Here is a 27,500-nt window from a genome sequence, read left to right on the forward strand (position 1 = left end):
TGCATCATCAATAATCAGATACAGCTGCGTTCAAGCAGTGAGCTACAAATATTAAAATGACCCATATCTAAGGCAGAATGTGCAAAAAATGTTAAGCAGTTTATAGGCACAATCTTGTCTCTCATCCCGAAAGCATTTAAGAAGGGAGAGGGTGATCCATTGATTGGCTATGAAGTTGGAGATCCGGCCACCTGTAGTGACAGTGTGGTGAGAGGGCGGATGAAGAAACTGACCAAGGAGATGAGGTTAATGTGGACCATCTTCAGAAAGTAGATGTAAGTGAAGATCATGTGATAGGGTTGAATGCGAACACTACTCAGGAGTTCGATGCTGCTTTCAATATAGAAACCACCGAGTTGGTATCCCATGTAGTAAGTGGGGTCCTGTGCCAAGCTGAAGGACCAAGTTTGAATCCCTCTGCCACATGGGGCTCAAGAGATATCTGGTAGGGGTCTGCCTAACCCCAGCTTGCCTTAAAAAAAAAAAGATTGTCATAGGGACCAGTAGCAAAAACATATTTTCTAGAAAAAAAAAAACTGGGTGCATATGATCTGGTCTAGTTCATGAACTGGGTTTGAGAAGAGAAAAAAGTCTTGTAATAGAATTATCTAAATATGAAAATAGGGTACGACACTTCATTTTCATCCTAAGATTCCTAATTATGAAAAATGACTTCCCATGTTCTTAGGAGACAAATCTATGGATTACTATAAAAATTAAGAAAGAAAAGAACAAATCATTTCTAGAAGCTCCCACAGGAAAAATAATCTGTAGGTTCTCAAATAAATAATAATCCATGTGTGGATAAAATCTCTAAAAGAGGTAATTTAATCATGTAATGCAGAGACTATCCCAGAAAACAATTTATAGAATTATAGATTCTCAAACAAAATAGTAAATCCATGTCTCGGATGAAAACTCTCAAAGAGGTGTCTTTAGGGTAACTCGCCTTCACTTGTACAAACTTCACATTCATAACTACAACCTACAATTAACAAGTAACCTCAGGTTTTGGCATCAAATTGCAAACTTCGCAAGGATAGGCTTAATGCTTCGAAATCAAGAACAGTTAGCAAGCCGTAAGCGAGCAAATGAGGACAGATAAGTAGTTTCTCCCATCCTTTCCTTTTGTAAAGGAAGGAAGAAAAGAACCAACCACAGATCTCTATCACTACTCTTACAAGAAAGAGTCTTTTTCTGTCTGGAGAGAATCTTTTTTTCTCAATCCAACATACTTATTTCACACAAAGGTTCTGTCACGCCTTCTCTTTACTTTTTATATATTCTCCTATCCTACGCAAATTTCAATCCCATCTGTAGAGCTCCCATGTCACAGATATCGAATGCAAATCACACAATTCACTATGTTAGACGAAGGTTCACATGGTGAGATGAATGTAAGCAACGATTCCCTCTATTTGATATCAGAAACCCAAAATTTACAAAGCAAATTGAAGACTATTCAGCAATTCATGAAAATAAAATGAATGTAAGCAATGATTTGCCTTTCTTTGATATCAGAAGCCCAAAATATACAAAGCAAATTAAACACTATACAGAAATTCATGAAAAAGAAAGAGAGTACTTTGATATTTACAACATACAGAAAGAAGACGTATTTTCAAATTTTCAATTAACCCTATCAGTTGAGACCCGAACCGTGAATATATCACTCAGGACGAACCCCGGAATCTTGTCCCTTTCCTCCAGAAACCGAACGAACCTCTTGAAAGCAAAGTGAAGGCACTGAGAAAGGGCTAACCACGAGATTACCTCATACACAAAATCGAACGCCGGATCGGCGTTCGATCCCTCGTCTCCCGAGCCGAAACTCCACCCGCCGCCTCCCCCGTCCCTACCGTTCCCGAACGACCCGTTGCCGCCTCCCCCGTCGCTACCGTTCCCGACCGACCCGTCGCCGGTCTCCTCCCAATCGCCGCCGCTCTCTTCCGAAACGGTCCTCCTCTTTGCGCGCCTCATCCTCCGGGAGAGCGCGCTCGGGGCGGAGAGCTTCCGCAGCCTCACCGCCGGAGGTAGAGGCATTCCGGCGGAGATCGCCCGGATTCCACCGAGGATCGCCTCCTGCGAGATGCAATCGGTGATAGCGGAGAGGTTGGACGATCGGAGGAGAGCCTTCCCGGGTTGAAACGATAGCAGATTCTGCGCGATCGACGCCAACGATGTGTCGGAGATCACCGACACGCCCATCGCCGATCGAGGTTCGTAACAACCCTAGGGCACAACGCGAGCGAGCGAGAGAGAGAGAGAGAGAGAGAGAGAGAGAGAGAGAGAGAGAGAGAGAGAGAGAGACGTGTCAGACACGTGTCATTATGTATGGACTACCAACTCATCTCCCTCGAAGCAAAACCCCAAACAACGGAGAGGGAGGGAGGGAAGGAAGGGAATGAGAGAAGAGAAAGTAATTAAATAAACGAGTTGGACTGCGTTTTCCCTTGTAGGTTATTTTAAAAAACGCACCTCATTCTTTGCATATAATTCAGATTCATACCCATATAATCAAATAATTCACATTCATACCCTCTTCCTTTTTTAAACGGTTGTTCGAAATAATACGCGTAATTAGTTGCTTAGTTACCGAATTCTCTTTTCACTTGAAGTCTTAGCCTCACCTTCATTTTTTTTTACAAAATGAAAATTTATAACAAACTATTTTCCTTCTTTCTCCCCATCTCATATATCAGCCATATCTGTGACTATGGGGTAGTAGGTCCATCATCTTTCACAAGCATGTAAGGTACCCTCTCTCCCAAATGTTTTCATTCTATAAAATAAAAATTTAGTGTTTTTTTTTAATACACTCAATTAATAGGTCTATTTCTTAATTATTTCAAATGTTAGGCTTTAAAAATTCGTCAATATTCAGATTTATTAATCGTCAACAAGGGTTAAAATTAGGGGTGGCAATTTCTGACACGACCCGCCAACCCGCCTCTTAGGCGGGTTCGGGTTGGGCTTAAGCCAACCCGTTTAATAAATGGGTCGACCCGTGTAACCCGTTTATTAAACAGTTCGGGTTGGGAGTATGCCAACCCGGCTGACCCGTTTAATAAACGGGTTAGGCGGGTGGGTCAACCCGCCAACCCGTCTGCCCGACCCGTCAACCCGACCCGTCAACCTGCCAACCCGATCCGTCAACCTGCCAACCCGACCCGCGAACCTGAAAACCCATTTACCCGACCCAACCCATTTATTAAATGGGTTGGCGGGTCGTGTCGGGTTACCCGTTTATTAAACGGGTCGGGTTCGTGTTTGCCACAGCCGACCCGTTTAATAAATGGGTCGGGTTCGGGTTGAGGTATGCTGACACGCCAACCCGCCAACCCGACCCGCCAACCCGCCAACCCGACCCGATTGCCACCCCTAGTTAAAATGAGGACAAGTATCATAGGTATGCAGTTAGATAATTTCGAAAAGAGTATCGAGGTTTTACAAATTGAGATTTTGTCGGTATCAATATGAATTAGTCACGTGGCCCAATTTGTTTTTACTTGAAGGCTGTGGACTAAGTGATGCTCTGGCGCATGTACCCACGACCGACGCGTCTTTATGTCCGTCGATCTTGAAATCCCACGGTTTAGATAGTAGAATTATGAGGCACCTACGTTCCAGGCTAGCAGAAATTTTTGTGGTTCGTGTGTGTCACACCCGTCGAGATTGGACCGGAAGGACAAAGAGAGAGGCGTGCTCGCTGAGATGCCCAACTTTGACTCGTCCACTCACATTACCTAACCAATAGAAACATCCCACGTCATTCCATAATATTCAAACACGGTGCCAGTCAACCTTGGCTTATGTCACGTGGACACGTCCAAGAAGACACGGGGCGGAAGTCTTTCACTTAAGTAGCATGGAAGGGGACACTACATGGAGGTAAGTTGAAGTACTCTTTGTCACATAACTTGTCGGCTCACATGTATGGAATTGGATGATTGGATATCAGTTTTAAATATTTTGGAACTGAATTGGTTACATCAGCTCAAGATCTGAATCTTTTGTGGAACCTTATCCCAATTTGACTGAAGCATTGTGTTTGAAGATCAAACCCATGCATTTGATTTTTTATATTTGTAAGGAATAAAACTCTAATTGATATAACATTCTAAGCTTTTTCAAGAAATTTTGAAGAGAAGCTATAATCACTATATTTTGAATAGAGTTTATTCTAAAGCTGTAGTTTTTTTTTTAAGCTCAATGAATTGTGGATTAATAAAAAGCCAGATTTAAGTTATTTGCAAAAATGAGGGGCATATGCATATGTATTAATTCCTACTCAATTAAGGGATAAGTTGTATATTAAGACTATTAAGTGCATTTTTATAGAGTATACCCAAAGAGTTATAGACTATATAATCCTGAAAAAAGATTTATATAAAATAAGAAAGTAAAATTCTTTGAAAATAAAGAATGTGACTTTTATCCCGAGGATGATGAAATCTCTCTTGATATAATAAATGATTAGGGGTATCAAATCAAGAGTTTGAAGATATAGATCAATTTGTGAATAAGCAACATTATTCACAACTTGTGATCAGGCAGAAAAGGTCAAGAGTTCATTCCTCTTATCTTAGTGATTATTACATTTTCTTGAGCGAAGAACTATGCTACTCCAAAGATTTGGATTAGACTCTTGATAACTTAAGTTTTAAATATACAATTGCCTTTAATGAATTTGAATTTTGGTAGAGGCAATGAGAGGTGAAAAAGAATGGAGTTTAGGAACTGACTACTTTGCTTTAGGATTTTAAGGCAATTGGTAATAAGTGAGTTTTGAAAAAGAAACCCAAGGCTGATGAAACTATTGATAAGTTCAAGGCAAGATTAATTGTGAAAGATTATTTTCAACGTGAGAGTATAGATTATGAAGAAACTTATTCTCTTGTGACAAAATTGACTTCTAGCAATCCAGAAATCCATCAAGGAATCCAGAAAGATGCTCCGTCTAGGGGTACGACATACGGCCGGAGAAAGAGATCAACATAAAAAGGAGTTAGTGACTGAGCTAAGAGATATTTTTTTAAGTCAAGGATTTTTTCGGTAATAAGCAGCCCAATGAATAAGAGATTACAACTCTGCTATCCAGTCAGAGGCCATGAGCCATCCTGGCGTAGTTACTTGACGAGGAGAAAGGAGGAGAAGTAGTGATACTTAACATTTCAAAAGGCCATAACCAAGTTCGGTTATGAGGCAAACAATTTGGATCACTGTGTATATGCCAACAAAGTAAAAATAAGTTTACTATTTTGTCTATCTATGTTGATGATATATTAATCACAAGAAATGACATAGACACGATAAATAAGACTAAGTCTTGGTTAAGTTCTCGATTTGAAATGAAATATATCATATATCCTTAGAATAAAAATTCAAAGAGATAGAAAATTGTGATTGTTATGTTATTCTAAAGAGAATTAAAATGAAAAGTACTAAGGGGAAGGGTACTTCTGTGATTAAAGGCTTAAGACTAAGTAAGAATGATTGTCCAAAAGATGAACATGAGAGATTAAATGTTCTCTATGCTCAAGCAATTAGAAGCCTGATGTATGCTAAGAATTGTACTAGACCTGATCTAAGTTTTGTTGTGAGTCTAGTAAGTAAATACTAGAGCAATCTTGGGCTTCTTTACTGGGAAGCAATGAAAAAAAAAATTAATATCTAAAAGAAACTAAAGAGCTCAAACTATGCTATCAAGCAAATAAGTTAAAGTTTGTGGGTTATTTTGAAGCAGATTTTGCCGATGATAGAGATGAAGCAAAATCTAACTCTATTATGTATTTATTTTAGGAGGTGACACACTTGCATGGTCATGCAAGAAGTAAGGGTGTGTAGTACAACATACTCAAGAAGTTGAATATATAGCTTGTAACATGGTAGCCATTTTTGGTGTTTAGATAAATCACTTCTTAAATGAGTTTAAATTGGATATTTCAAGGTACTCAATTCAAATTTATTGTGATAATAAAACTATTATACATTTGATTTATACATGAGCAAATAGTGACATGGTGATAGATCCATTAACCAAGGTAATCACGGAGAAAGTTTTCGCTAGACATTTGAGTTAGATGAGACTCAGGTATGTCCAAATATTGAGTATACAAGTCCATTGAAAATGTGTGAATAAAGTACTATTCAAGAATGTACACCAACACATAAGTCATTTAGTGAATAAGTTTGAGAATACAGGTTGTCCTTTATGGTCAAGTGGGAGATGCAAGGAAATATGACCAGAAGACAACTGTTGGAATGAGATTTCAATAGTCGTGTACTCACATGTTATTGGCCAATGGGCCTGTAACAGTTAACTACAAAAATAGAAATAAGAAACAAAATACAGATAAACAATATAAATTGAAAATATATAGTTATAGAGTTTGTTCAAGCAACCCTTGGGGTGAAGGGACATTTCTCCATTTGACATGACCCTAATCTAGCCCCCTTTCAGTGTGATAAAAATAGCCTTTAAGACTGCATTCAAAGATAGAGAATTATAGAAAGAATTCTGAACTTACAGAAATCGGAAAGGCTGAGAGGCTGCGATTTAAAGCCTATTTACTACATCACTGCGTACACCCAAAACCCCGGGTTTGCATCTCTGCATCGCTTCCATGCATCTAGCATTCGATCTTACAATATGAACAGGAACCTTGCCGAGAATCAGGTCACTTAGTGGATCTGCTCCCTTGCAAGGTAAATCCTGGGTGGGGTCACCGGCAACAAAGCCATTGCATTTGTTGTTGAAGATATATTACTGGATTGTGAATTTGCTAATTTTCATGTAAAAAGCCCATATCCAGTTCGTGATCTTAATTTTCACGTAAAAGTCCATGTCCGTTGGAGAGCGGATCCTGTAAAACGCTGGGTGAAGTGGGACCCACAGAGGGGTGGGTTTTGTGGTTGTAACCCAGCGTTTTACAGGATCCATTGGGTCCTGCACCTCGGCACACTAGGGAGTGGCATATTGAAGACTTCCAACTTTCCAATTTTTGCATGAAGTGGCTGCTGTCAAAACTCAAACCTGCATTTCGAATTCTCATGCTGGCAGCAACCAACGGGGGCTCCACTTGTCTGGCAGGAGCAGTTAGTGCACATCACCGTGTGTCAGAACCTTGCAAGTTCGAACCCCAAATGGTATGGTTGTATAACTGGTAGAGGTCTGCCTAACCTCAGATTTCTGTCAAAAAATTTTTTTTTCTCGTGCTGGCAGCCCGCACATTTTACCATGACTTTCTATATGCAACCACGGTACGAGCTTTCATGGATCTTAAATTCTAACATCGATGCCATGCTCCCCCATCTCCGCTCAAATCAAATGGAGTGGCTATGTATAGTACGCCTGTTTTGGTTACAGATATGATTGTGATTATCAACTGTGATTCTTCAACTTCTGATTCCTAGTCACAGATTCACACTTGTGACCAACTTGCACAGGTTGGGTGCATAGAATCACAGCTATGATTTTTCAGCCTGTGATACAAATTCTCACATACTTGTGTGGTCATGTGAAAGTTCTCGTGATTTATAATCGTAAGGATAACCCTGCAGAAGATTTGCAAGGAAAAGCGAACAAGAACCTCGAGAGAATTCTTGACAATCCATACACAACAAGATGGTAGGGATAATAAAGCCATGAAGATCAACAAGTTCCTTTGGTTGCTTAATTGTTTGGCCATGGAGATCTTATTACTTTTCTGAAGGAATTAAATAAATGGATTTATGAAACATATAACAGCTAGTAACATCGCCGACCCCAATTGTTTTGGGATGAAGGCGTAGTTGTTGTTGTTGTATAACAGCTAGTAACAAAATTACTGGGTGTGGCAGACTTTCAGACGCAGCAAGTGATATCTCATCACTTGCTGCAACCTTGTACTGCTCATTTCTTATATTTACGATATATAACTCTCTCAAAAAAAAGAAAAAGACTATCAGTCTATCCTGACAAACACAAAGTGCCCCCACCAGAGCATGCAACCAATTATCCATTTCGAAACCCCCATCACCAACCGCACATTGGCAGGCCTCCAGTTGGTAAAATCCTTGCATTCGAGTGGGGTTGTTGGTCTTGTTTAGGCCGCAAGTGCTGCAAGAAAAGTAACATCTCTAAGCCAACTATATGTAGAGAGCGCCATCTAATGAACTAAAATATGCCATCCAATATCCTGACTTCTCTTAATCCAGATCTGTCACATCTGAAGACAGTTTACGACTAGTTGTCTAGAAGACCCCGGCTACAAGAAAAGATGATGCACCCTCTAACTGAGTTCTTCGCTGTTACCAGCAATGAAAAGTATGGCAGGCGATACGATGGAATTTACCTGAAAAATCTCTTTTTCTGCACCCCCTCTTATGACTACTCGATTTGCTGCCAAATAGATCATGATAAGAAAATTGAAAATGGTTGCTAACACTGCCTGCCTTATATTTTTGGAGATCAATCTCACCTTCCCACTCAACTTATCTTTACAGCATCAACAATCTTCTGGATTTCCATTATCATTGCACTGTCAATACTTCCTGAAGAAATATTTTTATGTGTCTTCTGCAAATGAAGCTTCAGGGAGCTGCTGCTCAGTCCAGCATTCTTCCCACACATTGGGCATACCTTCATCATTGGCCTCCTCTGCTGCCACTCCATTGAAGCTTTCCCATGCAACTTTTTATCGAGCTCCAATAGTATCTTTTTGAATCCATCATTGGGCTGGGCACGTTGATGAACCTTCTTAAGTTCATTCCATGCCCGTAGCAGAGTGAGATGCCTGCAGAAAATGACATCCAATGTTAGCTGAGGGTCCTTTTGACACCGTTTTCAAAGTTTTGATTAACAGTATCGGTCTTACTTCCTCAGCATCAGGTATGCAAGAAGGACAGTGGCACTTCGACTCTTTCCTTCGAAACAATGAACAAGAACTTTGCCACCCGACTGCTCAGCATGTTCAATGAAATCTGAGCAATCCTCAAAAAGATTGTTGATTTTTGCATCATCTGTATCACAGATCTGCAGAATAGAAATCAGGTCATGCAAACAGTGGGATGCATTTTAGCAACTAAGGGGAGAAATCAGCCAAATTAGTACTTAGAAAAGTTAATGTTTATAAGCCCTTATATTGCCTACCAAAAAAAACGAAAGAAGGAATATTGGAAATGATGAAAGGTTAGAATCACAAAACCATTACATGTAGTCTCAGCTAAAGAGATTTGATTACATATTCACAAGAAGCTTAGAATTGGAAAGAGCACGTCCATGTGCACCACATGCCTAGCTAAACTCCAGAATCACGCATATCCAATGTTCATACTTCCTACTTTGTACCATATCATATGATACGGTACAATACACAGCGTTACTATTAGCATTTTCAATACGAGTGTGTATCGTATCCGTATTGGTTGTATTCTACGATAGAACATGCGTGGTATCATATGATACAGGTGCGACATACTTTAAAAAGGCCGAAAGTTAACTTTTTCATTTTGGGTTTTAAAAAACTCTTGAGGGCCAACTTCCTCATTTGTGGAGGCCATTAAAGGGGAACCTACACACCCTAAGAGTCGTGAGAGTGATTTAGGGGCCGATTTGTGAGCAAGGTTTTTTGCGATTTGCTCAAGTAAGACTGCATTTCCAACATTTTTTCACTTAAGAAAATGGGTTAAGGTAAAGAATTCATATTTTTTGTTTCTTATTTTTTTTTTTGAAGAAGATGACATCAAATGACTAGGAATGACAGTGGACCAGGGCGGGGGACAAGGTCAGAACCCCCATCCTGTCTCAAAATTTTGCCCTCCATCCCCGCCTTCATCCCGGCACGGGATTTGATTTTAATCACCATCCCTGGTCCATTCCCCGTTTCATGCCCTCCATCCCCGGTTCAAACGGAGAAAGGCAGAGCGGGGCTCCGTTTTCCCAGTTCCTTCTGATGCTGCCGCCGCCTTCTACCGTTAGAGGAAGGAGATGAGAGAAATGGGAGCTCGCACAACTCGTTAGAGGAAGGAGAGAGGAGAGATTTGAGAAAGAATTTTACGTTAAGGTTAGGAATATATATATATATATATAGGATTTTATAATATGTATAAGGGTATAATAGTAATTTCTTTAATGGGGGATCGGGGACAGGGTAGGGCGAGGCGGGGGCAAGAGTAAGTCTATCCCCAAACAGGTTTTGATTTTAACCTCCATCCCCGGTCCAAATGGGACGAGGTGGGGTAGGGCCCTATTTCCCCCCGGTCTACTGTCATCCCTACAAATGACCCAGCATGGTAATGGGGCACTAAGTAACAAGTAAGAACCGATTGAAAATAAAGTGCAAGTTTGGCCATAATACTTTTTCTAATGGTATCTCCTGGTTGAAGCATTATTTGGACACGACATATCACAATGTTGCCCCATGTACGTCAAATAATTTACAGGAGGCCGTGAAATGGCAATGCCACCAATTGCTTACCACTTTGAGAGAAAAAAAAAAACAAAAAAAGATAAATGAAAAGCAAAAAATGGAGTGTGCGCAACCATGAGATGATGTTTATGATATAGATGATGAGCTTCCTACTTCTGATCCTACAGCCACTAGCATAGCATCAGAAATAGGAAGCTCTGTAACAAAGGTGCGGCTGGTGCTAGCAGTAGTATAGCTTTCACTTCTTAGGACTGCCCCTGAGTCGCAACCCGACATTCACACTGCTATAACCCCAAAACATTTAGTCGAGCAAACGAATGTCACAGTTGAGAGTGTTAAAATGTAATCTCGTATTTGTATAAATATATATAGTAATTCTTGTAAAAAACGACAAGGGTATTTTCATTTTTTTTGTTTTGTGCATATCCCAATAGGAATATGTTGTATTTTTATTTTTCATTTCTTTTCTTTATTTCCTTTTTCTTTTTCCTTATTTTTTTGTTCTTTTTGGTCATACCTTGGGGGGCCCAATATAGTCGTTGGGCCCCTCCAACGGTCACATTTGTGACCGTTGGAGGGGCTCCAACGACTATGTTGGAGGCCCCTCCAAGGCCTCCTTTGGTTCCTTATAAATAGGGGTATTTCTCCTTGTTGTAAGCAAGCTTTTGAGCTCAAGCTCTTTTCTTATTTTCAATATATTTCATTTTCATGCCCTTGTGCATGATTATTTTTCCTACGCCTTTGTGCGTACTTGTTTAAGTGTTATTTGAGTGCCTTTGTGCACATCTCTTGTGAGGTATTTGTGCTTGTATGCGTATTGTCTCTTCGTAGACATTTTCACATGGTATCAGAGCTTGGTTAAAGATTGAAGATCGTGTGATTTTTTGTTTTTCGAGTGCCTCGAAAAATGTGCCTTTGGCTTCTTGGAGGCTGGAGTGGGGGCTTCTCTTCATTCAATATTTTAGAAGGGCTTTTCAACAAGTAAGACTTATAAGTCTTATTGTGGTACGTATTTGTTCTTACATCTTTCCTCTCTAATGGGTGAAAAAGAGTCATTTCTCTCTTGGATTTAAACTCAATGGCTGTAACTATCACGTTTGGGATGGAAATATGGAGGCTCACATAAAAGGGAAAGGTCTTTGGGGTTATGTTCAAGGCATAATCCCAGAACAGGAACCCAAAATCACCTTCATGGAGAAAGGTGAAATTAAGATCCTTGAAGGGGAGGAAAGAACCAAAGCCCTTGAAGACTATTCCAAGAAGCATGATGAATGGGAAATGAAGAATTTCAAAGTATTATCCTGGATTTTTTCTTCCGTAGAGACCAAAATCAAGGCGAATATTATCAAATTCAAAAAGGTTTCTCAAGCATGGGAGTATCTTGAGAAAATGTATACTTCTAGGAACTTGTCCCATAAATATTACCTTCAAAAGAAGGCTCTAACTCTTTTTCAAGGCGAAATGACCATTAGAGAATATTTCGCCGAACTTTCTTCCATTTGAGATGAGCTTGCTATGCTCGAACCAAAATAGAGTGGAGAGGCGATTGAACTTCGCCATAAACAATTAGAAGAAGATCGATTCTTCAATTTTTTGAATGGGCTAAGGCCCAAATTTGAGCAAATAAGGTCTTCTCTTTTGTCATCTTTCACTCCCCCTTCTCTTGAGGATGTTCTTACCAAATTATGTGGGGAAGAAACCCGTATGGGTCTAAGTAAGCATGGGTCTAATGTGCTTGCGGTTCCATCCAATTCCGAAGACAATGATGGGGTCAATGCGGTGTCTAGGTCCGGAAACAATTTAAGACCCTATCGTACCCCTCATTTTAAAAATCAAAATCAAGGAAGAAATGGTGGACAAGGTGTGAAAAAGGATTATAGCAAAATTATTTGTCATTTTTGTAAAGAACCGGGGTATATCAAACCTGTTTGTCTCAAGTGAAAGAAATTGTTAGCCATGGCCACCACTTCTCAGCCGCAAAAAGAGGAGACCTCTTCAAGTGAATATCTTTCACTAAACCAAATTGTGGAGGCACTTCAACCTCTCCTTAAATGAGCCATCTCGGGAGCCGCCATGTCTTTTTTCTCTCCTCCAGGTAAAACTTCTTGGCTTTTGGATTCGGGTGCATCCTTTCATATGTCCCCAAACATGTATACTCTTTTCGAATATTCAAAAAATAGTTCTCCATCTTTTGTTTCTACTGCGGATGAGACTTCTCTTGAAATTAAAGGTATTGGGAATTTTGAAACTCAAAACTTTTTCATCCCCCAAATTAGATTTATACCAAAATTAAACTTCTCTCCGTTTCTCAACTCTCGGATCATGGATGTGATATTAAATTTTTCTCTGATAAATGTTTAATACAGGATCGCCGGTCCGGGAAATTGATTGGGGAAGGCTCTAGGAAGGGAGACTTATATTATATGGACTCTTTTCAAGTTCTTAAAATTTTTTTGTAATGTTGCTCAACATAAAGATACAAATGTTTGGCACAAAAGACTTGGTCATCCCAATATCACAAAGTTATCTTATCAGCATTTTGCTAAAAATCTTTGTAAAGATACGTTCTCTTGTAATGATTGCATTCTTGGAAAAATGAGAAGTATGCATTTTGAACAAAGATCAATGTTTACTTCTAAACCTTTCGAAATTGTTCATTCGGATGTTTGGGGACTGACACTTGTTGCTCTAAAGGAAGGATTTGCCTATTATGTGATTTTTGTGAATGATTTTTCTAGATATTCTTGGATATATTTTCTTAGACAAAAGCATGAAGTTTTTTCATGCTTTAAATCATATCATGTGATGATTAAAAATCAGTTTAATAGTGACTTAAAGATATTTAGAACCGATTCCGGAGGAGAGTATCTCTCAAATGAATTCAAGAAGTATCTTGAAGATAGTGGTATTGTTCATCAAAGGTCATGTCTTAAAACCCCTCAACAGAATGGGTTGGCCGAAAGAAAACACAGGCATATCATTGAAACCACTTGAACTCTTCTTATAACTCAAAATATTCTAATTTGTTTTTGCGCCGAAACGGCTCTTGCATCTGTCTATCTTGTCCATCGTTTACCATCTAGAATTTTGGGTAAAATCTCTCCTTTTGAAACACCATATAAAAGGGAACCTGATTATAACAGATTGTGAATTTTTGGTTGCAAATGCTTTGTTCTTACAGATAAAAAAGGCAAACTTTCACCTAAAGTTATTCTTTGTGTCTTTCTTGGATATTCCGAGACTCAAAAAGGCTTTCGCTGTTGCGATTTTACAAATAATAAGTTATATATTTCAAGAAATGTGACGTTTTTTGGAAAATAGAAGTGGTTTTGAAAAAAATGACTCACCACGAAAATGTTGACTATTCTTTGTTATTTGACCTATTATCTAGTAATGATGATATGTCTAGTAATGATGAAATATCATCAAACCATGATAATGATAATGAAGTAGACATTAACGACATCAACTCACCCAATACTCAAGACAGAACAACAAATGACCCAATAACCTATTCTCGTAGAGATAGAAATACTTTCAGAAGTGCAATTGAGCAATATAGTGATTCTATTCCCACACATGATCCCAGATGATCTGAAAGAAATAGGAAGCCTCCATCACGATTTGTCTCTTTTGACTCTTTTTCACCTAAGTATAGAGCTTGTCTTAGTGTCATTCATTCTTATTTTGAACCAAGAAATTTTGAGGAAGCCAAAAAATGTGTCGAACGACAAGAAACTATGAAAAATGAACTCAAAGCTCTTAGGAAAACTAATACATGAGAATTTAAACTCAACCTTTTAGAAAGAAAACTATAGGTTGTCGTTGGGTTTTTAAAGTTAAGACTAAGAGCGATGGATCTCTGGAGAGGTATAAAACTCGCTTAGTCGCGAAAGGGTATGGTCAAGAATATAGAATTGACTATGAAGAGACATTTGCACCCGTAGCACGAATAGTTACAGTCAGATGTCTCATCACTGATGCATCCATTAAAAAATGGAACATTTTTCAAATGGATGTTAAAAATGCCTTTTTAAATGGTGATCTTAATGAAGAAGTTATATGGATACTAGGCCAGATATGAAAGTTCCTAAAGATAAAGTTCTTCGTCTTCGGAAAGCTCTCTATGGCTTGAAACAGGCACCCAAAGCCTATTACGACAGGTTTAACAATGTTATATTAGAAAATGGATTCTCTTCCTGTTATACAGATACTGCATTATTTATCAAAAAATCTGATGCAGGTATTGTGATATTATTATTATATGTTGATGATATGTTAATAACAGGTGATGATGTTAAAGGAGTCAAGGATATCAAATTTGTCTTGACTTCGTAATTTGAAATGTCAGACTTAGGGTTTCTGACATATTTCTTGGGAATTGAGGTTGCTTACTCCCAACGTGGTTATTTTCTATCTCAAACTAAACTTGCTTGTGAGATTATTGACAGGTCAAGAATCTCAGATGACAAAATTTGCGAAACTCCTGAAATAGTGGGCTCGAAAATGAAGATTGATGACGGGATTCCTCTGACCGATCCTACTCCTTACAGACAATTGCTAGGCTCGCTGATGTATCTTAGCATCACACGGCCTGATTTGTCACATGCAATTCATATTGCTAGTTAGTTTCAACATGTTCCTACAACGGTTCACATGAGTGTCGTTCTTCGCATCATCAGATACTTAAAGGGAACTGCAAATAAGGGAGTATTTTTATCTTCATCTTCTGAATTAAAGTTAATTGCCTATACTGATTCTGATTGAGGAGGTGACCCCAATAACAGTCACTGCACCACTGGTTTCTATGTTTTCTTAGGCGAATCGTTGGTCTCTTGGAGGTGCAAGAAGTAACAAAAGGTCTCTTTGTCCTCCACCGAAGTTGAGTATAGAGCCATGACATCTACAACCATGGAAATAATATAGATTCAGCGTCTGCTAGAAGATATGGAAGTTCATATTCAAGAACCAACAAAGTTATGCTGCGATAATAAGAGTGCGATATACATTGCCAAAAATCATACCTTTCATGAGCGCGCAAAGCACATAGAGATGACTGCCATTATGTTCGATAAGAATATTTGAAGAAGGTTATCGATCTTCCATATGTGACACCTGAATATCAACTAGCAGACCTTTTCACCAAGGCGCTTTGCTCCCCCAGATTTAATTTTCTTTTGGGCAAACTTGCGGTCATCACACTGTAAGTTTGAGGGGGGGTTAAAATGTAATCTCATATTTGTATAAATATATATAGTAGGGGTGGCAATTTCTGACACGACCCGCCAACCCGCCTCTTAGGCGGGTTCGGGTTGGGCTTAAGCCAACCCGTTTAATAAATGGGTCGACCCGCGTAACCCGTTTATTAAACAGGTCGGGTTCGGGTTGGGGGTATGCCAACCCGCCAACCCGGCTGACCCGTTTAATAAATGGGTTAGGCGGGTGGGTCAACCCGCCAACCCGACCCGCCAACCCGCCAACCCATCAACCTGACCCGTGAACCTGAGAACCCGTTTACCCGACCCAACCCATTTATTAAATGGGTTGGCGGGTCGTGTCGGGTTAGCCGTTTATTAAACGGGTCGGGGTCGGGTTGAGGTATGCTGACCCGCCAACCCGACACGATTGCCACCCCTAATATATAGTAATTCTTGTAAAACCCGACAAGGGTATTTTCATCTTTTTTGTTTTGCGCATATCCCAATAGGAATATGTTGTATTTTTATTTTTCATTTATTTTCTTTATTTTCTTTTTCCTTATTTTTTGTTCTTTTTGGTCATACCTTGGGGGCCCAATATAGTCGTTGGGCCCCTCCAAGGGTCACATTTGTGACCGTTGGAGGGGCTCCAACGACTATGTTGGAGGCCCCTCCAAGGCCTCCTTTGGTTCCTTATAAATAGGGGTATTTCCCCTTGTTGTAAGCAAGCTTGTGAGCTCAAGCTCTTTTCTCATTTTCAATATATTTCATTTTCATGCCCTTGTGCATGATTATTTTTCCTACGCCTTTGTGCATACTTGTTCAAGTGTTATTTGAGTGCCTTTGTGCACATCTCTTGTGAGGTATTTGTGCTTGTATGTGTATTGTCTCTTCGTAGACATTTTCACAGAGAGATGGTTTTATGATGTTTGCATTTCTATGCGGCAAATTCATTTCATTTTCAGGTCATGAAAAATCGAGTCAAGATATAAATACCTTCATATAATGATTCGAGAGGAAAAATTCTACATGTTAATGTGAATGAAGTGAAGACCAATTTTGATGAGATGAGGCCGTTATGGAAGAAAAAAGGGTGTAGCATCATAGCATATGGGTGGACTAACAAAAAGAACTGTTTATTGAAATCTATAGATCTGTCTCTAATACGCCCAAGACAACAAATGTTTTACTCGAGGTGTTTGATGAGGTTGTGGGAGAGGTGAAGCTTGAAAATATAGTTTAATTTATCATTGATAATGCAACAAATTATAGGGCAATGGGTAAAGAATTGGCAGAAAATTATGGGACATTCTTTTGGACCCCATGTGCTACCCATTGCGTAGATCTCATGCTTGAGGACATTGGCATCATGGATGAGATAAAAAAAATGGTTGAATGCTGCCAAAAAATTATAAAATTTATTTACAATCATGCATAGATTTTGATTTTGATGAGAAAGCACACCAATGGTGTTGAGTTGATTAGTAGTGTAATTACTAGATTTGTTACAAACTTTTTGATAGTGAAAAGTCTAATAAAGAATAGAATTGCACTCAAAAAAATGTTTTCATCTGATGAGTGGAATGCATATCCTACTGCAACAAAAAAAAAGTCAAGAGAAATTGAGGATATTATATTTAAAAGTGAATTCTGTGACTCTTGCGTGAAGTTGAGAATCACCATACCCTTAGTTGTCAAAGGCGGAACCTAGGCGTAGCCCCACTGCCTGAGCTTTTGGGTTTGGGAGGTGGGGCCCTTTTTACCGCCTAACTCGCCTAGGCACCACCTAGGCTTAAAACGACCAAGCGTAGGATAATTTTGTCCTAATTTTTTATTTTGTTGACCACATGGTCAATCGTGAAGTATAAAAGAGGAAGGGCTATGGCCTTTCACCTTCTCTCTCTCTCTTGGTTTCTTGCAATGAGAAGAAGAATAAGAAGAGGTACACACCTCTCCCTCTTGTTTTTGCTTTCTCTTCTCTCTCTCTTTCTATCACTCTCTTAATTTCTCTCTTTGTTTCTCGCTCTATTTCAATTATTATAATATATATTTTGTATTTGAGTTATATTTTTTTGTACATTGTTTATTCGCATCGTTACTTGTATGGTTTGTATATTTAATTGTCCATTTATTCTTATTATTTTTTAGCATGTTATTTAATATAATTACTTTGCAGTGTTCGACATGTGGTGTCGTCTATTGCTTATTGTTGATTGATTTTATGTTGTATACATGCTTGTTATTAATTTTAGCAATTTTTTTTACATATTTTGTGTATTTTTATTTTTTTTTAATTGAGGTGCCCGCCTAGTCCTTTTAGGAGCTCATAGCCTAGGCACTGCCTATCACCTTTGACAACTAAGACCATACCTTTAGTGAAAGTGCTTAGATTAGTTGATACCACTATCACTGATATTGCCGATATTTTGAAAACATCTCGATATTATCAGCTATTTCAAGGTAGCCGATAATATCAGGAATATATCATGATATTTTCAAAATATCACTAAAAACAAAATATCGAGATATTGTTTGAGGAAATTTCATTTTTTTTAATTTTAAGTTTGCATTTCCTATTCTTTTGTTTCTTTTATATTTTAAAACCTTTAAAACATGTTTTTCATATTTTTGAAAGAAAAATAATTCAAAACTTATTATTTTCTTAGCTTTTTTATTGTTATTTATATTTTTTTCAATTTTTTAAACTCTCGAGATATTCCCAAGATTTATCAACTTTTGAAAATCTCTTGGAGAAATACCCTTGCCGAGAAATTATTTTTAACGATAAAAGTGATTATAGTTGATAATGAAGGCATTCTAGCTATGGGTTATCTCTACGAAGATATGGGTAGGGCAAAAGAGACCATTAGAGATAATTTGAATGAAAAAAAACTCTACAAACCTATATGGTGCATCATTGATCATAAGTGGATTAGGCAGCTTCATCAACCTGTTCATGTTCCAACATATGCATTTAGATATTCCCCTACATTGAAATTGGACAAGTGAACAATGGAATTTTGGATTGCGTCGAGAGGTTGTTCCCTGATTATTACATCCAAGATAAAATTCACGAAAAAATGAAGATGTATGACAATGCAATGTATGATATGGGGAGACCTGCAACAATGCAAATAGGGGTGGGCAATGGGCCGGCCCGACTGGCTAATGGATTGGAACAAGCCAAAAGCCCAGTTCGAACCAGCTTGTTAGGAAACCCCAACCCACGGCCTGGCTGTTAGGCACGTGGGCCTATTATATTCTATATATCGGGTGTAGCCAAAATCCTGGTTCGGGCCAAACCAGGTCGGCCCACGAGTCACCCGGCCCGATTCCCACCCCTAAGTGTAGAATCGTTCCACGATGCATCTAAGCAATTTATTTTGTCTATTTCAATTTTATTTTGTTATTTATTTATGATTTTTGTATCTATTATTGTTTTTCATTTCTTTTTTTTGTACTTTTAGACATGTGGTAGACTAGATTTGGGAGTGATGTTTCATATTTGGGAGCTTTTGCTATTCACATTTTCAGTCAAACATATAGTACAAGTGGATGAAAAAAAAATAAAGCGTTTTTGAATAAATCTATACAAAAAGAAGAAATAGATTGTAGCACAAAAGACTCCATGCTATTGTCTCCGTTCGCTATAACTTGCAACTAAGGAAAAACTATATACAATTATCAAGTTTATTTGTCATTTTCATGTATTCATTTAAAGTTTTTTTTATGCCATACAAAAACCAACTAATTTTGATTTTTTCATATCTTTTTAAGCAAATTAAGTTGGTATCATCCAAGAGGCATAAGGAACAATTTGATCCCATCCATCTAGAACATTTTTACGTGTTGGATGCATGAGTTTAAGAAGAACCAAGTGTTTTAAATGAAGAAGGCATTTAGTGGATCAACGTGGAAGGAGCACAAGAAGTAGATGATGAAGAGCCTACACATATTGAGGAGAAAAAGATGATGATGATGATTGAAATCATATACATTGGATTTTGTTTATATTTTGGAAAAACTTGGTTATGTAAAACTTAAGTATTCACAAACTTGGTTATTTTGTTTTTATGTATTATGAAACTACGAGTCTTGTGGCATGTTTTTAATTGCATGGTATTTCATATTTTATATTTTTCTTGTGAGATATGCATGCATTATTATCTTTATTATTAGATCTTTGTTGATGACTTGTGCCTTATATGTGATTCTATGGTTGTATCTTGTTTCATGTGTTATTATTTTTTAAAGATTTTTCCTGATTTCTTATTAACAAATTATGATTTTTTAATGATACATACATATCTTATTTTGGGTCTGACCAATACGAGCTACGATACATTTTCTACAACCTTGCACATATCTTTGTTTCCTTGCCTGAGGTTAGCAAGTCACTCAAGTGTGGCAACAGGTTCCATGTAGTCCACACATTATTGAGGATCCTTAGCTGAATTTTTTGGATATGCTCAAACATGCACCTGTTTTTTCATTTGTTTGGCATAATCTTTTTGTTCTTAGAGAATCATTTGTATGTTTACGTCAATATTTTTTAGCTTCCACATACTTGGTGGCACCTGGCATGAGCCAGATACCATTCACATTATAAGAAGAATTTTCATTCAGATGGAAAAATGGCAAGGTTTGAAACATTGACTCCAGGAAAGCGGTCATCAGGGTCTCATCAGATTTCAGCAAACCCATGCTGAATCTTATTCATCAGAATATGGAGGTACCTAACGCAGAATGGGGCAATCTGGTCTTCCACAAAATCTTTTGGCCAGACAACCTAAAATAAACAAGACCTTCAGAAAGGGCCAAAAATCCTGTCTGACCTAGGGAAGCTTTTGTAATAGCAATTGAAAAGTGCATCAAGACACATGGAGTGCTAAGACCCTCACGTATTATTAGACAAAATGAAATGGAACTGCAGAGAAGGAGCACAAATCTTACTGAGAAGTTCTTGTACTCAAAGAGTTCGCGAAATTGAGAGTCTGCTTGTCCGACTTCATTTGAACATAAGCATAGTATGTGTGTGATACCCAAGTATTGGAGGGTGTGCACAGATCTTGCAGCTAGTGCTCCACCGATAAACAAATTACCTGTAATTAGTGAAGGCCTCTCGGTATTTGCAGCATCAGTAATCAAGGCTATCCTTTCGAGAATGTGTTCTAGCCTTACCTGCACAGAACTGTGAAACTTAGTTTTAAAGAAAAAAGAAAAGTCTAACAGCACTTTTCTAGGAGATATGAACAAACACCTTGAGTTCATAAGCATCAACAACACTCTGATTGTCAGCCCCCTCAAAGAAACCACTATTGAAGTTGTTATCTTGGCAGAGTTTCAAAACATCGGCTTTAAGCATTTCATTCCAATGTTCCAATTCTCTACTAATCTCAGCCTCCACCTGAGAGCAAATTGGAAGAACATGGAGTTGTCAAAAGGAAATTGAGAAAAATATAAAGGTATTATGTGCTTTCCATCATAACTATAAAAACCAAATACGGGTAAGTACACTTTAAATTTGAATCAAGTCGTACCTGCTAACCAATGGTTCTTGCGGTGAGTTTTAGGTCAAACACATAACTTCTTCATGGTTTATTTTAAATAAGCGGACAGATCTCTTCCCTTAGGCCCATGAAAGAACATGGTTTGGTTTACCAAAAAGGAAAATTGTTGGTAGTGTTTCAAAAAATATGAGCAAGTTGCACAACATTTATCTCAGAAAGAAGCAAGTTATCTTTGACCTACATGTAAGATTAAAGCAGGTTTCTTTCCAAAACTAACAGTACAGAAAAGTTCATGGCTTGCTACCAAAGATTGTCGGTAAGGGGTAAACAAAGATTGCTTTAACTTCACAGAGCTTTTAAATATAATTTAGCATTTACTTGCCATGCTTATAACCTAGACTTGAGTCACACACACTATTAACTTATTAAGAGTTCACATGCCTTTGCAAATTTGTGGAAGTCACGCAGCTTAACGGTCAGACGAAGATTACGGAGAACCTCTCCACCCCCTCTAGAGTACCTTCCATGCCAATTGTCTCGTGAGACAGGAGATGATGAATAAGAGTCATCTCTAGACCCAGATGAAGATGACTTGGGAGTCGCTCTCTGCACTTCAGACTCGACCAGGTCTGCACTAGTTTCTGTCACATCTCGCTCCTTGTTAAGAGGGGAATGAAAACTGCAAATAGATGGTTGTGATGACTCAGAATTTGGAAAATCGTCTTTTTCGCAGTCCCCCAATGAACTTCTGTTAATTATTGATAAAAATGATCGAAGAAGGAAATCCAATCTCTGGTAGAGTGTCAAAAGGAATATATGGAATCCCTGTAATTCTCTCAGAGCAGCACGAAATCCTCCTCGAAACTCATGGATGATAGGTGCTGAATCTGCAAAACTTGGATCTTGCAGTGCAGTACCTTCTTCTGAGACTAAAAACCCAAGCCTACCCCCACTAATTTCATACAATAGGTTCCCAGAGAACTCAAAACTGTTGAGAAGGAGCTCAACCAGCTTGGGATACTGCAGTTGGTCATTTGCACGTTTTCCAGCAGGAGGTCGGCGAGGAACACCAGTGTCAATTGCTATGATCTGGAAAGAATCATATTTGGAATCCTCTATTTCCTGGTTTCTGATAATATCAGAAGAATCAAGTGAAGTAGTCATTAGTTCAGACAAATCTGAACTTTGAGAAATCAAAGGAGATTTACAAGGACTTATTCTACCATCAACCGAACAGTATCTTCTCCCTTTCTGAAAAGATTTAGATGTCCTATTCCTTCTTGGTATATAATCTAAATCTTCCTGAAACATTGTTGAATCAATCGAGGCAACTTCCTCTGCAAACAACAGATTAGAAGAGTTCCCGCGCCACCCAAGCAAACGGCAAGGAAGTCTGTCTTCGTTTCTGAGCACCAGATCCAGCATCAAAATCCTGCCAAGTGCTGAAGCAGTCTTTTCAGCCACAGGTTGCGAGTCAAATGCATTTATACTGTCAAGAAGGGGTGTACCATGTATGTAACTGTCAAATATGAAGTGTCAGTTCAAATACTATATATGACTACGTTAACTGGCTGCGGATGGTTGTAACAATTACAAGAGCAAAACAACAGCATTAGATGGCAGTACTTCATTAGAAGGAGGCACCGGCTCAATTCAAGAGCTTCTAACAGCTCTGAACATGTCATTTCACCAATTTCATCTCCATCTGTGGCCGCCTTAGCTTTAGCTTTGTCTGCAGCATCCTTGATCTGCTGCCACTCAGAACTAGAATTATGGATCACTCTGGCCTGTATCATTCATATGAAATAGTTATTATTGAGACCACAAAAATCAATGTTAGAAAGTTCTCAAGTATAACATTACAATTATGGATCACCCTGGCCTGCATCATATGAATGGATGTTATTGAAAACCACAAAACTTAACATTAAAAGGTTCCCAATATACATACCTGTGGTGTTCGAACTCCTAGCCATTTAGCAAACTCGTAACCCAAACGTTCTGATTGAGTGGCCATCCTTGAGGAAGAGAACTTTATTACTGCAGCTCCTTCCTTCGGTACAAGGTCATCTTTGTCAGTCCTACCAAAAAGAGAAAAGAAAACAACCCCTCCTGAATTCACAGTCACCTGCAACCACAAAGGTTCACCAAAGTAAACACATTAATTTTTTTATTGTGGGAAATACCAAAAAAAATCATCTACCAAGTATAGTTCAAAGTTGGCTCGATGAACACGTTAGCTCAAGAAATCAAAGCTAACTAAACCAGTAAAGAGGTTGAAAATCATAACCAAAAGAAGTTTAAAAACCAAAAGCTACTTTGCTAATGAAATAGCGGAAAATACGAAAACAATGCCACTAAGGGCTTTACAAGATCATGATCACAAAAGTGCATAAGCACAAACCAATGCCACTAAAGGCTTACAAGATCACAATCACAATGTACACAAGCACAAGTCCACTATAGGACAAAACAATAGCCATCAAGGGGCAACAAAATAAGCACTAAGTGCATATAACACATTAAGGAACTAAATAGAAAACCAAAATATAAAAAATATTCATCTTTATTGAGCATAAATGCTTAAGAGAAACATTGTTTATACAAGAGGGGTTCAACTCCTATTTATACACAAAACAGCCACTAAGATAGGCTATTGGGAGCTCCCAATGGTCATAAAAATGACACTTGGGGAGCCCCATCGACTCTTTGGGAGAATACCCAAAGAGCCCTTGGTCTTTTGGGAAAAGGATCAAGAATAAAAAATAAGAAATAAAAAAATAAAAGACTGTCCCTAGAGGACAGATTTTATTACAAGGGAAAAACACCAAAAATACCCTTGACAATAACAGACAATAAAAAGGAGTAAAAAAAATACTATATATATACATATATTTTGACAACTTCATCAATGAAATGGATAAGAAGAAGTGCAATACTTCTAAGGAACAAGGTACCAACTTGGGAATTCTTGAGCAAAATTAGCATGTAATAAGCCGTTATACACTCCATTCTGTACTATTTATCCATTAGGATCATTTCTTATATTATCAAAGATAACACTTCTTAAGGGACACATTATGAGGTCCATCCTTGTTATATTAATGCACTAGGTTTTGCAGTCCAAGTTGTAGGACCTCTGCTGAAAGAATCATTCAATATGATACATAAGAACAACCATAAGTACCTCAAGGGCTTTATTCATTTCATCTTCAGACTGTTCTGTGCTACTGCTGTGCTCAGTATGGTGCAGAGAAGCAAGCATGTCCCAAGAAAATTCTGCTGACTCAATATCCAAAACTGCTGCTTTTCCAAGTCTATCCCATAAACTGATGTCTTGGGCTTCTTCAGATGATAAGGACTTCTCGCAATCAGAATCTGGATCTTGTGTACTGCAAAAAAAACAAAAAGTTTGAGAATTAGAATGAAACAGAAGGCCTCCCGACCAATTTGAGATCATTCTTAGCTGTTATATCATAAAAAATAGTTGCAAGTGATCAATTATACAAAAAAATTACAGCAAGAAAGTCAAAGTCGTATCTTTCGAGATAAATGAACACAAGAATTCTTCAAATTCAAGTGACTGATTGCAATAAATGGAACATAGCAAGGTCAAAACTCCCAAACATTCAAAATCACAAATGAAAATTTTATGAGCACAAGAAATTTTCAACTGAAACAACTTCTTTCTTGGGTTTTAGACAAATGTGGACAAATACTAATTAGGAAAAATTATTTGAAATTTTGAATATCAAAAGAAGAATATAAATGGGAAGGCAAAGACACCACTTTAAATGATTAAAACTTCTTTATTAGGGAGAACGTCAAAGTTGACAAAAAGAAATCAGAAAAATGATTCTGTACATGTAGTGGGTATCCAGGAAAATTGAGAATGTGCTGTCTAATTTCTTTCCTTTGGGCAGAAAATAAAAGGACAACCTTTATAAAAGTAAAGAAGATAAAATAAAAAAGAGGAACAAAGCACTGATTTTGAAAATTATGTGGCAGCCTTTTGGTTGTCCTATCCTTATATACACTCTTGGTAATTTAGTAATCAACTGAGGTTAAATTGAATAATTCATGCAGCCGCCTCCTTCGTGAATGATGCACTGAGTTGCTATCAAGGATAACAACCTGAGCAGCATAAGCAGGAGTTGTTCACAAGCAGTTTCCACAGTTCTGGAAGCTACTTTAGTTATGATGTGTCTTGCTTTTGTGTGTCGCCATGAATGTGAATGTGCATGGGTGGCATCTGTGTGTGTGAGATTGCATTTACTGGATTTCAGTTTCTAGAAATCGAGGGAATCCTTTTGAGAAAAGTGAGTGCAATATACAACTTTGCAAAATAACTATGATGGTGTTGTCCAACACAAAGCACCACTGTGGAATTTTGAATTGGTTAGGGGCAACGAGAATCAGTCAGATTGTTAGCTTCAAAGCTTACAGTCCTGTTGTTCCCAATAGTGTAGAGGTAACTTCACGCTAGAAACTCAGAACCATGTAATTTGTGGCATACTAGGAAATGAGGTTATGATATGTTATTTTTGTCAGTGACAAACATCAATATTAGACTAGAGTAAATCATCTAAAAGCCTTAGTACATAAAATAACTGAATTGTGGGCGTATCTTTTGTCTACATGGGCTTATGGTGCACGGCCTATGTCACAAAAAATGTCCTTATCTGCTGTAAGAAACAAAACATCCCCATGCACTATTTTGGTTGAGAACACCACGAGAACTGTTGTATCTTGCACCCGAAGCAATATCCTGCCACATAGTCCACAGCCTGAGTCATTATTGGACAGCTTGGTCTGACCTTTTTCTTCTTCATTTAAATTTCAGAGGGCCGAAAACCTCAAAATTTTGAAGCTTTGAACTAGCATCACGAGTTCTTACCCTGATGACTCGATAGAACTAGGTACAGTTGATGATCTATGAGCTTACATAAAGTCTCATTTGGCTTCCTGGCCTTGTACAACAATCAAATGGGGTGCCCTTACCCCACTGAAGTTTCCTAGGCCTCAACCTCAACCCCGTATATGAATTGTAAGAATCATTGATCCAGTTACATGGTTACATGCAGGATAGATTTAATCCCTTGTGGCAGCATTCTTGGTGCAATACATGATCATGTATAACAACTTTTTTTTGGATAATCGAAGGGAACCTTCCCCCCTTCCCAATCACCCACCGTACATTGACTAGCCCCCGGTTGATAAACCCTTGAGGTCCCCCTGCACACTGGGGAGTACACCCAGCTTCGACCTTGCGGCAAGGGACGCCACCCGTGGGTTTCGAACTTGTGATGTCCCGCCAACTTGGTGACATTCACAAGTCGCTCCGATCAAATGAGCGGAGCCCTTGTCGACAATCAAGTATAACAACTGCAAACATAATAACAATGCAAATTTTTCTGCATTGTAGAGCATGGAGTCTTGATAACTGATAAGATCACCAAGAATTTCTGTCGATTTACCTATACATTCTTCAAAGGAATTGACTATGCAGAGAATTACTCTTTCCACTTGCATAGGATCACATGAAATTTTTTTCTCAACAATTACCAGAGAAATTGTCCAGAACACGATATGTGGAAATCAAATGAGTTGAGAGGATACCATTCCCGATCAGACGGCAACCAAAGGGTCATCGGTTCCAATTTGGGAAACCGGTTGGGAAACCCAGAAGCCCGATGGCTCATGCTCCGTCTACGAACCGAAGCCAACCATTTGGAGAATGCCATCACCTGATCGAACCAACCCGATCAAAATTCACACCAAAACCTTCCGAAAGCAGCAAAAGGATGAAGTGGGTAGGGGAGTTTTCTAGTGTTTTCCAGGAAACTCACGCAGGGGGACACAGAGGAAGGCGTAGACGACGTGCTGGAATCCGAACATACCTCATCCAGAACCGTGGCCAGTTCCTTCTCCTCTTCACACTCCTGAAAAGAAACCCACAAGAGAAAACCATCCGATCTCAACACATCAGGAAGAAAAAGATAGAGAAACCCATCGGAAAAGAAAAAAGAAAGAATTCTACATTGTTATCTTCCCAATTTGGACGAATGGTCAAGAGAGAGAGAAGAGAGAGAGAGAGAAAGAGAGAGAGAGAGAGAGAGAGAGAGAGAGAGAGAGAGAGACCTGGAGAGGAGGAACGATCGGGAGCATGATGGGGTTGTGGTTGGATGGGGGGCCTAATGATTTCGTTTCTCCCTCCTTTTCCTCTTTGCACTCCTCCTCGCCCCCCTTTCCACTGCGGGCAGTTGCTTTTTCTGCCTAAAAATAAAGCGTCGTTTGATTTCTTTTGGTTTTGGTCCTACTTTTTAAGTTTTTCAAATGAAGGTCCGCCAATTCTTTTTCAAATCTAGAAAATTAAACTC

The 27,500-nt window shown here is 38.6% G+C and overlaps 2 protein-coding genes across 2 annotated transcripts; both read right to left on the reverse strand.

The window, feature by feature from the left end:
- Nucleotides 1-1,484: 1,484 nt before the first annotated feature.
- Nucleotides 1,485-2,279, reverse strand: LOC149833651 (glycine-rich protein). The gene has a single exon (XM_090009796.1). It carries the CDS (start codon nt 2,206-2,208, stop codon nt 1,630-1,632), a length of 579 nt encoding a protein of 192 aa, XP_089865922.1. The 5' UTR covers nt 2,209-2,279; the 3' UTR covers nt 1,485-1,629.
- A 5,506-nt stretch (nt 2,280-7,785) lies between these two features.
- On the reverse strand, nt 7,786-27,361 carry LOC149833652 (dual specificity protein phosphatase PHS1-like). The gene is made up of 11 exons (XM_090009797.1): nt 27,262-27,361; nt 26,970-27,062; nt 26,740-26,867; nt 24,308-24,512; nt 23,072-23,248; nt 22,747-22,907; nt 21,562-22,639; nt 20,871-21,017; nt 20,564-20,791; nt 8,859-9,016; nt 7,786-8,777 (listed from the first exon to the last, which is right to left on the reverse strand). The coding sequence occupies exons 1-11, from the start codon at nt 27,286-27,288 to the stop codon at nt 8,471-8,473; spliced, it is 2,709 nt and encodes a 902-aa protein (XP_089865923.1). The 5' UTR covers nt 27,289-27,361; the 3' UTR covers nt 7,786-8,470.
- Between the last annotated feature and the right edge of the window lie 139 nt (nt 27,362-27,500).

This window comes from Nuphar pumila, chromosome 6 (genome assembly GCF_984573655.1).
Source record: "Nuphar pumila chromosome 6, dmNupPumi1.hap1.1, whole genome shotgun sequence".
In the NCBI taxonomy this organism is placed as follows: Eukaryota; Viridiplantae; Streptophyta; class Magnoliopsida; order Nymphaeales; family Nymphaeaceae; genus Nuphar; species Nuphar pumila.